We start from the raw sequence: 15,897 nt of genomic DNA, 5'->3' as shown, positions 1-15,897 counted from the left end.
TTCATATCTGAAATATATGCAGCAGGTTTCAAACATACAAATTAAGAGTGCGTGCTCCAAGCTGTGTTAGAGGGGAGGTGTTAAAGTGGTTGTTTCCTAATGCAAAAAGAGAGAAAAATAATTTATGGTATCTGTCTCTTTCTTTCCTTAGGCAGTAACTCTCACCACTTCTCCCCCCTACTAACACAATGTCTGCTCTGCAGGCACCAACTAGCTCTCCTCTCAGACAGTTCAACTGATGCATATCTAACTACACTCAGAGCAGTTTTCTCAGTTTGTCTGCATCTTTGCAGTCTATTGCTTCTTTCTTCTGTAAAGAAGAGCCTGTGCTCCAAAATCTGGTGTTTCTTTTCCAATTGTAGTAATTAAGCTAACAAAAAAGCATCACCTGTGCCTTGCCTGTGTCCTCAGATGATTATGACTATGACAACGCTCCAATTCAAAAGCAGAGACACTTCTGCATAACACTGTACATATACACAGAAACAAGACAAATCATTTTCATCTGAGGCCACTAAACAGTATGTAGCAGCAAATGTATCATCATCAGTGTATCTTCTTCTTGGATTGCTAGGGGACCAGAAAAATCCATCACTGACTATGGCCCATTACTGGTCAAAGTAATAAACCTGACTCACTATACCTGGTTACGAAAACAGCAGCATCCACAGGAGGGGTGTCATCCCTCGCACCAGGAACCTGGTTGTTACCAAGGTATTTTGCTCCACCATATTCTTCATTTTGCCAGTGACAAAAGCTCTCCAAAGACCTCTCTCCATGATGCCCAATAGACAATTTTGCCTTTTGGAAAGAAAGGGATTCAAAAGAAGGAAGGTTAGTCCCAGTACTTATATAAAGCACTAGACTGCTGGTGAAAAATCAGAGGGTCGAAGATATAGATATGAAGAGTGCAAAAACAGCTTCCTTTGAGTAAATGAACTAGTGACTTTTGGATCCACAGAACAAACTCCATCAGCTGGCAGCAGTCACAAGCATCAAATGCAGCACTACATTCAAAAGACTCATGAGTCTGGAAGTTGTATTTTTTATACTAGAGCCACCTAATTTTTTCATCTGTCTAACCATTAATTCCTGAGGCTGGTCTGCAACTATAAGCAAAGATCTACCAGCAAGGCTAAAAGGACGATAGTTCCTTTTTCTTCCATGGCCTCCTATCTTTCCCACCTTTAACACTGTGCAGTGCAGTATGGAAGGCACTAGTTACATTTTGCATGTAACACACCACCAGACATCCCCCAGTTCTTGCCCATACAGCACAGGGATCCTGCTCTGCCTATGAAACTACAGCAGTAAAACTGTAACAGCAGTGTAAAACAAGTCAGGACTCACAGGACGGTTTCGAAGCAGGACTAACTTGGTCACTCGAATGCTGACTTTAATTCCAAGGCTTTGATGTTGAAACATGTTGTACACCTGTCAAAAACCAAAGCAAACATCCTCAGAACATCAGTAATAATCCCCCAACCTCGTGATAGTTCCTGGAACTATCTGTAACCAAGTGAGATATTTCCATCCTTCAAAAAACTTACACAAAAGAAGAACAGATGGGCTACGTTACCACACTCAAGAAAAAAGAGAATTTTTAAGAGCTACTGTGTTACCACTCTAAGAGTTCCTCATACTATAGGACAGCTAAGATACCTGTAAAAATACCATACGTTTGTTCCTACTGTGTAGCGTTTGGCTTCATCAACTGACCAATCAGTCACCCACTAATCCAAGCAAGATTCAGCATTCAGATACAGAAACAGCAAAATAAAAAAACAAAACCAAAGCAAAAAAACCCCTCCAAGCCAGTTGCAGAAAGAAAAATATTTTTAACTAGAATAATCAAAAGAAGCAGGGTTGCTGAACAATGACGGAGAGAAATATTCCAAAGGAACTCTAAACATAAACCGGAGTTTTGGGAACATGGACATACGTTGTGAAGCATCCAACTAATATGGATCTTCAGCATTTAAACATCAGAGATATCTGAATGCAAGATGAAATAATGGTGTGTTTTAGACGTCAGGAAATAGAATGGAAAAGCAATTTCCCTCTGTTATTTTCATATCTTATATAAGAGAATAGTAATAAGGCAGCACATAATGACACAAGCCTCAGGAAATACAAAAATAGCACCGGAAACTACCTTACTACTTTCTCCAGATTTTGCATTCCAGCTCTGATACTTCACCCCATTTTTATGGGTTAGAACATAAGATTTTAATTGATGCCAGAATTTTATTCCACCCATTTCACTGTGTACAACTGCTCTGACTAGACTGCATGAAAAAAGGTGAGAGAGGGGTTGATATTAGAAAGGTTTAAAATACCCCATAATAACTTTGGAAGGAATACTGCATTTCCTATTCAGACAAAAAATCAAAACCGCTGAAGAAAGACTCTTGATTAATGGCAGCAGGATTTGGCCCCAAATAAGCTATATTCATTAGCCATGTCTCATTTGGTTAGAAGTATCACAGAGGCTAGAAAAAAAATACAACATTGCAGGTCAGCTCACTTCTCCTCCTCCAACAAACTCAAGACATGAACATATTTCTGCTACTATATTTTCAAATTTTGGTATTTTTCCTATTTGTGCAAATACTCAAGAATGTGCTCAGTTTAAGAATGTTTTTAAGCACTTCAGTGTTTGGGGTTGGATTTAAGCATACACTTAAATGTTTCCTTTAATCCAGGCAGAGACTGCAAGACAGACACTACTCAGTATTTGACCCACTGACCTTCAGCATAAGCACAGAAAGTCATTTATCTTCCCTGCGGCTGGTATACAAATGCATACAAGTGCTGGTACTATTTACTTAGCTCAGGCGCATGTTGGTGGAGTAGTTAAGGCCTCTCACTACAGACTTGGGGGGATAAATTTGACACTTGTAGGGAAGGGCTCTGACAGTTGACCTACCTGTAAATGCAGACCTGGACACTCAGCTGAGAGGGCTGATGGGGCACCATGCTGATGGAGTCAATCTCTCACGTACCACTTCGGGGACCAAGAAACGTTTGCTAGGATCTTCTGATGGATCCCTTTGATTTGTCTAGCTTATCGCTAGCTCTAAGGGTCCCATAAAGTTTCTACCCATTTATGAGTGCGCGGTATTTATGTCCTTATCATTAAACTGAATGAATGATGGTTGTCTTTCTGTTAGAGCAAGCAAGCTGCTTGCCTCCAGACCTAGCACAGAGACCCAAATGCCACCGAGTTCAAAAGGTAGAGTTTTCATTGGCAAAATCTGCATGGAGAGAACCAGTTGCTGAGGAATTCAGCATTTGCTGAGGTTCAGCACTTTGAAGGTTATCGGCCCTCTTTCCTTTTCTTTTCCCCTCTTGTGCTCCCTCCACCCTGAAGATTCCTTTGACTGTATTCACACCCATCAGTGATTTCAGAAGAGCGGGACCCTGCTGGCAGCAGCGACAATTGGATACTAATCTAAAAAGACACCAGGCATGCAAAAGTGGCTTTACTTTGCTTGTTTATCCAAACTTTGTTTGCTTATTTTCTTAAATGGAGCCCAAAGGAGCTCCAGATGCAGGGTAGTTTGTATTGCCTAGCAGGAACGATAGCCTCCGTCCCTCTCCTAACAAAGCCTGGCTGGTGCAAGCAACTGCTCTACTTCATACAGCTAAAGCATTCAAACACAGTGCCACCTAGAGAAGAGACAGACCCTTTCTAACCAGATTTCTGCTCCAGCCAACTCTACTTCCATCCCCCACTCTGAATGCCTCAGAGTCTGCAGCAGGCTTTTCAGTCCATGTGGTCTGACTGGATTAAAAGGGAGACATTTCCTTCAATGCAGTCAAACTGGTTCTTATGCACTGTAATCAGTGCTTTAATGTGTGTACAGGTAAACATACTGTAACTTGCCTGACACCACTGCTTTGGACTAACAGACTCCACTAATGACAGGTTGCTGATTACCGCTGCAGCGCAAATCCAGGTGTATTGGCAAGAAGTGCTTTTGTTAATGGTCTAGGACAGAGAGTGCGCTGAATTTTGCGGACACGGTTGTGTAGGCAACAGAGACAGCGCATATTCTGGCCATGCCTACCAGTCTAACTACAAGGCCACATTTTTAAGTAGATGATTTACTACTAGCAAAAGGCTAGAAAGTACAGTAGCTAGAACCCACATGTTGAAGTAAAAAATTTCTTAATGAAGTTTCAAGAATTCTTCTCAGAGATGCATGAACAGTTGCCAGAAGATCAGTAACCCAAATATTTTTTTATTTCATGCAACCCTGCACTGTTCCTCAAGTGTGATCGTAAGCTTGGCCAAAGACATTAGCACTGTGATTGAAGATGGTGCAGCATGAGAACTACAGGACACTGTCAAAATATCACATTTACAATTGCCAAATATTACATTACAATTACAATCTTCTTCTATGAAACAAGCTGAAGAGTGGAGAGACATCTCCAGCTTCATCTGCCTTCAATGATTGTTCTATTCTTTCTCCAGTCAGCAAAAAGCACTTTGCAAAGTCTTATGCAGAAAGGTCTACACAGATTCAAGTGAGAACTATTCACCCCCACTCACGAATAAACCTGTCTTTCACAATGGTCTAAGATCTGCAGCCAAATTAACAAGAAATCTGACTTGAAAGTGTGCCTGCAAAATGGTCTGTGCAAGCAAACATCACCATTTGAACAGACCTCATCTATTAATCAAATGAGTATAGGATGGATACAAAAAGCTACCAGTTACACCTCCTTTTTGACCATTATGACAGAAGAGCATCCAGCCTTAAAATAACTATCATACACCAATAGCAAAAAATGTAGACTTCCCAGGAGAACAGTTTTCCAGGAAGTGAAAGGGGGCTTGTAGTTTTCTCCACATTTTTATAATATTCTTCTACCAAAGTCAAAACAACATTTATCACCCAGCACCTGCTTTAGTTACAGTTGCCTACAAGCCTCCCTAGTACACTGAAGTGCACCAAAGAGATGCCACGACTTTGGAGTATGAATGGTTTTTGTCACTGTCTCACAGGACACGGGGCATGCTGGTGCTGGCAACACAAATGTCTTGAACCAGGCATCCAGCTGTGCTTTCATCAATCAGCATCAAAAGTCATCGAAAGACATCCATACCTTAGCCAGGTGTGAGCAGTATGGCTGTGCTTACCTAAGTAACTGCCAAAATCATGGCATGTAAAATCAGGTAAGATTGCTGGGGCTTGGAAGAACATAACTTTGGCTATAATTTATGACATTATAATCACTATACATGCCAAATGAAGAGCAAGTACAGCTGGATACCAATTATAGATACTCTCATCACTGCACTGACAGGACCTTTCCAATTGACACAGAGTGCAAGACAGTTCTGCACAAGGGAGGAATCCTTTGAGGAACTGCTTTGCCCATTCATTCAGTCCAGAAGTACGGTTACAAACTGGAGACGTGGAGGTTGAGATTAAGAGGCAACTAACTCTGTGTCAATTGAACTTCTCCGACTAAAGATAATGCCCCAAATTACAAACCGTTCTCAGTGTGCACAGCCCTATCAACCAGTGGCCTACAGTGAAAAATTCGCCACTACATGTACGAGATTGTTTGTCTCATCACCAAAATTTTCACTAACATTTATATGCTAGTATAGTATCTTGCCCTGTGCTAAGAATTGCGGAAATAGCTATCCTTTTAAATGAAAATCCAAACTGTCCCAAATCACAGTGTTTAAGGCTAGAAGGAACCTCAGTGAGAACAAGATCACCCCCTAAACGACCTGACCAAGAAATATGAGTTCAGCATAGGTGATCCACAGCCATTTTGGTAGCACACAGCCAATGTTAATCAGATCATGCCCTGCTTGGAATCAGATTCCATCATGGCAGTGACTACCTTCTGCCCTTTCTACCCAGCCTACAAGGAAACCATCGCCCACAGACTTGGAGTGTCAAAGCTGTTTAGACATCACATCCAACTAGCTATCATCAGAACATGAGCAAACAGTACCAAGTGAGATGGCTGAGATAATTGGTACCGGGGGAGGAGGAGTGGGATTTCCTAGTGCAGATGTTCTCAAGTTTTCCTGCTGCATGGACAACATGCATTAATAGAGAGACTGACTCACAGACACCTCCCTTCCCACTTGCAATACTATGGACCACCCTCCCTCAAGCCTGCAATTGCATCACACCCTTGAGGCTGCCGTGACCATTTTTAACAGGGGGAAAAGTAAGAACATTTGGGGTATTTTAGGTCCTTTCAATAAAACTAGGCAGCTGGGAACAAGAAGAGCCAGCTGCATGAAACCAACTAATGCTTTGCTGACCATGGAACAAAATGCGAAGGTCGCTGTTTTAGGCTATCACCACAGTTTAGAGAGCAGCTTGGCTGGAAGAGCAAGGGAGGTTCTTGGTTACTGGGCTGAAGGAAAGGGATGTGAAAAATTGTAAATAAGGCTGAAGAGTAGTCATGAGCTCTGGTGGCCCTTTCTGAAGGTGAACTTCTGTGCTCTCTTGACTTCTGTTCTGTCAGGAGTCATCAAAAGCACAACAGAGAGAGGCATGGTAAAGAGTCAAACGAAACAGGCAGCAAAATGGAAGTTGCAGAACAAGAAGAAAGAATAAAGCCAGTTTCTGACATCTCCCCCCTTCATCTACATTCCCTGCCAGAGCCTTACTGCACAGAGTGCCCCAGAGAAAAGAGAAAAACTTCAACCATCTTTCTCCTCCTCCCTTTGCATTCATCCTGCCCTTTCTCCTTGTACCTTTAACATGGAAGGGACTAGGCAAATGCAATTTTGGCATGAGCTGTCCAGACCTGTCCCAGCATGCATAAAGCACAGCCTAGACATGAGGAACTGGGCTAAGGGAAGAACTAAACTGCATCAGTTTAATTTTTGTAATTCCCAGGAGCTTCCTCTGTAGGTGGAGGGTGGGAGGGAGACGTGTGTTTCAGAGTTCAAAACACCAACCCTGAGGGTGAATTGTCTTTTTTCCCTTTTTTTAAGCCTTGCACTCAAAGGAGAGCCTCCACAGTGTCTTGGTTGCTGGATGGCATTGGAACAGCAGAAGCATTAGTCAGGTTACTGAGGTTGTCTTTTACCTGTTTTGAAAAGTGCTATAGAATCTCTAACACTCACCTGAAGCCAAGCTTTCAAATTATCCCATAAAACATTATGAAAAATAACACATCCATGGCTCTCCATAAGATACAGTTGACATAAATCTTTCTCATGGGACTGCTCAAGGGAAAAGAGAAACCCTGCAGGCAATGATCAAAGTTTTATACCCTTTTCCCTTACATCCCTGCTCCCATTATGAAAACTCCAGATCAGGATAAGGGAAGTGATTATCAGTGGCAGCTCCTGAGCCTTTATGTGCCAGCCCCCAAAAGCACAGAGATGCAAATCCATCAATACAGGCCTGGATATGTGATAAAAATGATTTTATCTGCTTCTTTAAGAAAGCTCTCAAAGGCGAAATCCAGAATGAAAAGTGAGCCACAGAGTGTAAAAGAAGGCTTCAGAGAATAAACCAGTATTATTCCTAAAAAATTACATTAAAAAATTTCCTTCTTAATGGCATTTGAAAGATCGCTAACTTCAAGTTACTGCTTGCAAAGAGCTTTCTTACTAATCGCATGGCTTAGCAACAGCTGCAGGAGAACTAACATACATTACAATAACTTACCCCTGCATGCTGTACTCTTTCTCTGAGAAAAAGGTAAGTTCAAAACTAAGCTACAATTAATTCCAAAACCCCAAAATGCACTAAAATTAAAAAGAAAAAAAAAAACCCTTTAGGTTTTCAAACCCATAGATTCCTGGTAGAAAGCAGCTTTTAAATTATGATGTTGTGGTCCTGGAAATTCTGACATCTCTGTCCCTAAACGCTTAGAGGGCCAGTCTGACTGGGACTTGATTTGCAAAGTAAGCTCTGCACAGTCGCACAGAGCCAACATTCGCAACTTGGTATTTAGGCAGTAGCAGAAGCCAGTCTTGTTAAAAAGACCAGTATGACCACTGACAGCTGTGGGCAGAACTCTCCAAAGAGTCTAATATCTCAATTATCATATGCTTCAGAATCATTTGAATCACAGAGCTTTCTCCAGCAAGCTGAAGGCACAAGCCATGAAAGAAGACCAGCCACAGTACAGGCCACTACAGTTTACCTGCCTACAGGGACAGAGATTCTCCTTTTTGTCTTACTGGTGATTTCTCTTGGATGAAAATGAAACAAGAGAAAAAAATCATAAAACTCCTCTGAAAAAGCTGTGCATGCTTCATCCTTAGGAACCTGCTCATGAACTGAGCACAAAATGGCAGCTATGGTGAGCAGATTCACAGAAAGACAGGGGAAATGAAAAGAGAAAGCCAATGCACTGGTCTCCTAGTTGCAGGCAGAAAAGCCTGAAGTTCAGTTTAGAGGAAGCCATAAAATGCCCTAAGAGTGTAAGAAATAGAACATCTATCCGAGCTGCCTCCAGATGGATGGAGCACAATGAGCACTGAGTGGACAAGAGCAGACTGACAGAAGGGGTGAGCAAAATAAGCACAATTTGCCACACAGGCACTTTGCTTTGGGGAGGTCAGAGGTGTTACTGAAGGAGGGTATGAGTGAAGGCAGGAAATGGGAGATGTGCTCACATCAAAGGATGCAAAGGGGAGACAGAAGAGAACTGAAATGAAAACACTGCAGCACTGTGCAAAAGCTCAGTACCAAGAGACTTTATCCTTACCTGGAAAAAGAAATCAACACAGATATTTAAGCACCTGAGTATGAGAACAAGAGCTTGCTGTCAGTGCAAAGAGTTCATGTGGTATGGAAAATAGGCTGAAACACAGTATTTTCTACTGAAACCCTAATGAGCAAATCCCTGCTGTTTCTACTGATTCCAGACATGGTAACTCTCTCTCAGAATGGCCTGTAGGTAAGTCTCAGGCTTTGTATTTCTACAATTCTGCTGACATCTTGCCATGTCCATGCTCTTGCTTCCAGCATACTCATAAATTCATTGCCTTGCTAAAATTGCAGAGGTACATGGTGGCATTTGACATAATTTCTACATCAGCTTATTTTTTAACATCATCACAAGGCCATCAGGAATCTCTCATTTGGGAGAATCGTGCTGACTCAATTACCTTGCCAGAAATCAAGAAAGTATTTCATTTTAGAGGTGGTGACCTAAAAAAACAAAAAAAAACAAAACAAAAACCACATTAACTCAAAGCCCTAGAGCCATTTTTGTTCGTGTTCATACATTACAGAGTACCTCAGAGGGAAATTCTTCCATGGTCTTGGAAAAAGCCCTCTTACAACTTCAAATATTAGTTTATTAAATGGAAGAGCTTGTAATGCTAATGTGACATTCAGAAATAAAAAGTAACCTTAATATTAATCTGTTTGCTCTTCACAGGGATGGTCAGAACTGCAGAATATCATTAAAAATACTGCATTTGCTAGGTGAAGCAGTACCTAGTATTTCTGGGTTGCAAAAGGGGTTTGCTTTGTGTCTTCATTGTTATTTTAGAGGAGGCTTTTTCTTCTTCTTCTAAGATTCTCATTTATCAAGGGAGCAATAAAACAGTATTTTGTAATGCTGACTTTTTTCCCTTCAGAAATTCTTGTAACATAAATAGATATTAAATACTTTAAGGCAGATCACTTTATTTAAAATATCTATAAATATAAAATGCATTAGTAAGACCTCTTAATGCTTGTTTTGTGGTTTGACAGTAAACGTAATGGCTTACAGAGAGGAGTTAAGTTAATAAACCCTTGACCAGTAATGTTCTATTTGCTTAAATGCAAGCACCCATGCCAAAATTAACATTCTGGTTTCTTTTAGAGGCAGCCTGCCATCCTGCAGTGTAGCTGAATAAGCACAGCCTAATAAGGGGCAAATCCTGTCCCCCAACAAATAGTCACAGAAGACCAGCAGAAGTCCTTTTGAGGGAAGCAGGAAACAAAGATCCTGAGCATCCAGGAAGCCTTACTTGCCTGGACACAAAGAGCACAACTGATCCCGCACCGGAGAAAGATGTCACCGATGTTTCCCGAAGGAGTTAGGGTCATGCTACTCCCGTTACCACCATTTTACAGATGAGAAACTAAATCACAAAGATTCACTGTGGCTGGTTGATGAAATACCAGAAACCTGTAGCAGAGTAAAGAATTCTGTGCAGGCCTACCTAATTCACCTAACTGTTTCTCCTCCTGAAATGTACTTTCTGAATTATTCTTCAGCCCCTCTTGCTGGGGTGAAGAGCTACTTTCATTAAAGCAAATGGAATGCTAAAATTCTCTTCAATTTCCTTGAATTTCACCTTGTTTTACAACCTCAGGAAAAGGCTGTATTTATGCAATGATACCACCTATGTGTTTGCCTATTATTATTTCTCAGTATCTTCTGAGCTGGCTGGCCATTCATAACCAATTTTGTCAAGGAGGCAGAGGCCTGAAAGATACTGTGTTCCTATTAATGGGCAACACAGGTGGTCAGACAAAGGAGAGAGCTTCTTCCAGTGCCCTTCTGAAGGCTGAAAAGCTGAAACACAAATTCAAATCCTATCAGACATCAGAAAAACCACATGGGTGAGCTCCCAGGAGCAATGACTTAACAGTGGGAAGCATTTCAGCTGGACTTTGCACCTTATGAGATGTCAGATAAAAGTGTTCCTCAGCCAAGACTCCTCCCCCATGTATATTCTCTAGTGTCTAATAAAGGGGTGAGCTCACACTGCAGCATCAGAGTCTAGCTTAAAAGTCCATCAGCCAAATCCATTGGAAACTAAGCTTCATTATTTGTTTAGTAAATGGGTTTAGGTGACCCAGCCCATTCATCAGCACCTCCCCAAACACACATACTCACACCTGGCAAGCTGATCTTTCCCAGACATTCTGCGGTGCTCCTCAGTCTGGACAGACAGCAGTATTCATGGCCATCTTTTGTTTAGGACTTGGTCTATCAGTGCACTCAACCCTATTATCTTTTCAGGCTGATAAAGCTACACAGCACAGAGATACACTAATGGCTACACTAAAAGAACTGACGTTTCTGTGATAGGATCACCAAAACAGATCAGACATGTTTTAACAGCTCATGCAGCCATAATGCCCTGCCCTAACCACAGCAAAACTGCCAGGCAGCAACAGCAGAGTTTTATTATCCCACATAACACTGCAGAGCAGATTTTAGCAGGACTCTTGGGTTGTCAGGGCAAACAAAAATCATCACCACCCCTCATGAGGTCCCAGGCATCTGACATAAGGCAGAGACTCTGCCCTGAAACATCCAGTATATCTGAATGTGCAGTTGTGTTAGATCAAAAAGTGACTTGAGAAGCAGCTCTGTTCAGAGCAACTTATATTCTGTCTGCTCACTGCAAAGCTGGTATGTGGATTTTAAGGTGGAGGACTATAGTTTTTAGAAGACTAAGGCTTCTGTGCCTCCAGCAAACACATCCTTAAATGCAAGAAATTCAGCAGAGCCTGAAGAATGGATGGTCAGAAGAATGGATTTTTTGAAAAAAGACATTTCCTATGAATCAATCCAAAAAAATACAGAGAGACAGTGAAGTCCTGTTAAGTGACTATTCACACAGCATGCTAGAAGACAAAATAAAACGTGGAGGAAGGGACAGACAGATAAGCAGCTTGTTAAAGGAAAAAAACAGTTTAACTCTCTGCTTAATTAGTGAAGCATTTCATTCTAGGAAGGCTACCTCACACTAATGCTTGTTAAAGGAACACAAGACCTCCTAAAAAGCTCTGTTGCACTGAACTTCTGTCACTGAGCATTTCATTGGAAAGAATGACCAGTCAATTACCATTAAGAATTGTTATTTTCTTCCAGGCCAATTTGCTGCTCACAAATGACAGCAGAGCAGTAGTCAGGAGAAGGAACTGTTCCTGGATGTTACAATAGCATGGGCACAGCAATACAAGCTTCCCCCAAGACTTCCTTGTGCAAGTGCCTCTGGAAGGACCCCTGCCATCTCTGAGCAGATTCTTCAGTGTCCCCAACCAATTCAGCCATTGTCTTTTTGTTGCCGCTGCCAACAAGTGAGTGAGTTTCAAAAAAGACTCTCCACACTCTTGTCAGACTCCCTGCAAAATCTCTAGGATGTTTCTAAGGTCCAACTCCATCAACTATTCAGAGGCATTAGCACTGCTGCTTCATATAGCGCACAAGGTCCTGGGGGGAAGAGAATGAGATCAGCTGAAATTCGTACAGACCAGCAGTTTGGTGCTGAGTTTGCAGTACTTTCCACAGTAGGGGAGGCAGCTAAATTCATTATGTAAAAATCAGAGATAAAAACTTGTCTATAACTGATTAAAAGCCAGATTTTCTGCCGTCTTCAATAACAATTTCACCTCTCTATGACAATGGCTGGCAGGGAGAAATCTTAGTAAAAACTAGGCTTTAAACTACTCTCATGAAACAAATGCCCCCTCAAAATCTTCAGCAACCCAAGAAATGTCATGTCAGATGAGACCATCTATCCACTGTGGGATCCTCTTTCCCACAGCAAACAGTAGCACTATAGAAAACATAGTAAAAAACACCACTCCTGAGCAATTATGGACTATTATCTAACTGGAAAATTGTAATTTTAGTTTCAACAAAGTTATTTATTGTGATGTCCTTCAGCAAACACAGGTAATCAGACAGCTGGGGGAGAAGGGGCACGTGGCACAAGAAAACCAAAATCTTTCCTCAAACCTCAAGGGTTTCAAAATTTTCCAGGCAACGGAAGCTGCCTTTCAGGAAAGCCTCTGCAACACCCCTGCCTTGCTGAACTGAGAACATTTTAAATTCAATAGGAGATCTTTTATTCCACTTAGCAGGGGAAACTGCAAACAATTAGAGAAGCAGCTTACAGTTCACTTTATACATGGAAAGAACACCTGCACCACCTGCTCTGGAAACAGAGTTGTCTTGTACCAGAAACAGAGAGACACGGCTTGACTGAGGTAAGTTGCACTGTCCTGAAAGAGAGTGCCTGAACCTGAGGCAGGGTCACCAGACTGATTTTCACATAGCCAGTGAGGTTCAGCTCTGTATTCCCAAATTCACACTGTACTTTTGTGCTTCAGATCAGACCCAAACATGGAAAAGGGTTTTCTGACCTAGTTTACACGTATTTAAAAACTCAGCAAAGCCAAATCAAAACCTGTTATCCCATTCAGCTGTCAAGGAAGCCAGTTTTAACCTCCCCTGCATTTGATCTCTTTGTTCTTGCTCCTTCTTTTGAGTAAGGTGCATACTTACCATATTCATAACTGTGAGGATGAATCTTTGGGCAGCCTCTGCACCATGGTATTGGACCATATCAGCATCTGCCACCACCAGAGTTTCTACTGTGTACTCGTTGGTAAGTCGAATGGCGTTTCTTCTCTCCCTCCAGTCACTAGTTGATTTCATCTTCTTTTGTCTCTTCTTTTCTAAAAGGCAAACTACTCATTAAAGTACATTCTGGCTGTACCTGGCAGATTATAGCAAAACGCTTATGCTCAACTAACAGTAGTGTGCAAACTTACACTGCATTGATTTTTAATCAAAATGTCCTTTGCCCATTAAAAGAAGCAACTGAGAGGTTCCATTACAAGTAGATCTGCCCTTCTGTGTGTGTGGATTTGTATAAAACCACCAGATTATGTGAAAAGTGGAAAGAGAAGGGGAAAAGAGAAGAAAGTCCAAACAATAAAGAATTAGGTGCAATTCAAACCAAGAAGTCATGCTCTTGCAAAAAAATGCAGGAACTGCAAATACTGCTTGTGAGAGAAGTATCATTCTGCTACAAAGGAACAAGTGATAATTATGGAAAAATCTGCTGAAAAAGACTTTAGGACAGGAGACTGTGCTGCGGAATGCAATGTACAGCCTAGATTCTCCTTAGCTAAGGAAGCTCTAAGATATTCCTGTAGTCAGTATTTCAGTCAGCTACATTTTAATTTGCTACCAGCACTACTAGAGCAAATTAACAGAACACAGGACTGCATCTCAATCATTAAATTTTTTAAATTAAGCCAGATAGTTTTGTAACGTGAGTTACTGCCCAACTGCAGAAGTCCTTGGATGAAACCCAAAAGTGCAGAAGGTCAGGCTAGATAAGACCTTCTCAAGCTTTCTTTGCTCATTTATTGCTATTGGCATGAGCACTAGCACCAGCAGCTGCAGTCACTGGCCACCTACATGCAGAGAGTTCATACACCTCTTTGTTGTGATCTGTGTACCAAAAACAGGGGACCCCCTAGACTAGCTGGTCCTTAACAGACATAAGTTATGAGAACTTGTGGGAAAAGGAGCCATTCTAAAGACTGCAAAAAGCGGCAGTGGTCAGCTACTGCCAACATAAAAATTAAAGCATAGAAGCTAGGCGTTAAAGCTCCCTCCCTCCAAACTAAGGGACTAATATACTAGTAGGTTGTCCTCTTCTAAACTGAAAGGCAAAATGTGCTTCACAGCTCAAAGGCAGATGTGCAAAGCAGCTGAGGCATGAACAAAAGAGAAATCAAGTATGGACTGAAACTGAATCTAATGAATTCACTGCAGTCAAAAAATGTATTCATGTTTTGAGATGTAAAATGCAAGAAAAGCAAATGAAGTAGTTAAATTTATTTTGCAATAAGATACCAACTGCCAATATTCACTGAAGTTACATCTGCTTACTGCTCAGGCTGCAACATACTAAAATACTAACACAAGTATTAACGCTGAGTTCTTCCAATGAAGAAAAGAGTGGAATACGTAACAGGTCCTGAAACAGTGGAAAGACAGCCTTCAATGTGAAAGTGACACAGGATAGACTGTAATTCACACTACACATACTGCTTTCCCAAAGCTGATAGTCCCTATTTAATCTTCTGCAGATTTCATTTAAGACCTCCTCTTAACAAAGCACCATCCTGCAGCAGGCAGATCTCAAGAAACATTTATTCAATGATCCTGTTTTTCCACAGTCTGTTTACCAGCTCCCTTATATAGTTCTGCTTGAATTTCCCTTCCTTTCTAGGCTGGTAAATGCACTAGCATCTAGATCATCAGTTTCCCCTGGGTGACTTTCTTTTATTCAGGGTGTCAGACTCCAGCAGTTGTGAGCCTCCATAAACCCACCTGAAACACACTGCCTGCCTTCTGTTCATTCACACATTTTCTGTCTTGTCAATATGCACATTTGCACATGTCCATCCCATCCTTGTTCACAGTTGCCTAGTACTCATTCCGGTATAGCTCTGCATGTGCTTTTGTGCCCAAGGCATCAGCTGTCAGCACTTGGTACATATTTTCAAACTGAGAAAACAACCATGAAATTTGATTTGAATCTTTTTAAGGTGAGTTTGGAAAATAGCCCCCTGGGTCTAACAAGACAGCCAGATGCACCTGGACAAGCAAAAAGGGTTAATTAAATCTTGGGGTGCTCATAAATAATGGGATCTACATGCCAGCAGTATAGCTGAAAATTACCAAGTTTCAAGGTTTGCTGTAACTGACTGCAGGGCAGCTCCAGAAAGGGGTGCAATCATCATGACCATGACACGACCCCCCGTCTCAGAGCAGGGGATCTATACATTTCTAAGTGCTGGAGAAATACAATAAAATACAACAGAACAACTATACAAGAAAGAAGGAAAGATGAGTGCACCTTTGATTTGCCGACTATGAAATGGAGACTGCTTTCAACTACTGTGAATAAACTCCCATATGCTTGTTCATTCCGTTCATCCATCCATTCATCCCCCTGCAGAGCCACTCATCTTTAGCTGCAGTACTTTCATGGCTATCATTTAAATAGCAGGGGAAAGATGGGAGAGGAGGGATTAGAGGGCAGAAGATTATTCCAGTAAGAACCCTGACCTTTTGGGTCTTGCTGTTGGCAATCAGAACCTTTCCTGGAAGCAACAGCACTTCCCCATC

The 15,897-nt window shown here is 41.6% G+C and overlaps 1 protein-coding gene across 3 annotated transcripts in view; it reads right to left on the bottom strand.

The window, feature by feature from the left end:
• ADAMTS17 (ADAM metallopeptidase with thrombospondin type 1 motif 17) overlaps positions 1 to 15,897 on the bottom strand; it is a 201,787-nt gene that overhangs the window by 162,389 nt on the left and 23,501 nt on the right. For all 3 annotated transcript variants that reach the window (XM_064517899.1, XM_064517900.1, XM_064517901.1), the window contains exons 4-6: positions 13,252 to 13,424; positions 1,351 to 1,434; positions 644 to 801 (exon numbers count right to left, since the gene is read on the bottom strand). In XM_064517899.1, coding sequence (XP_064373969.1) covers positions 644 to 801; positions 1,351 to 1,434; positions 13,252 to 13,424 — 415 coding nt within the window. The remainder of the gene's footprint in view (positions 1 to 643; positions 802 to 1,350; positions 1,435 to 13,251; positions 13,425 to 15,897) is intronic.

Source organism: Dromaius novaehollandiae, chromosome 10 (assembly GCF_036370855.1).
Source record: "Dromaius novaehollandiae isolate bDroNov1 chromosome 10, bDroNov1.hap1, whole genome shotgun sequence".
Taxonomy (NCBI): Eukaryota; Metazoa; Chordata; class Aves; order Casuariiformes; family Dromaiidae; genus Dromaius; species Dromaius novaehollandiae.
Note: the sequence above shows the minus strand (reverse complement) of the source record. Positions and strands in the feature narration are given on the sequence as shown.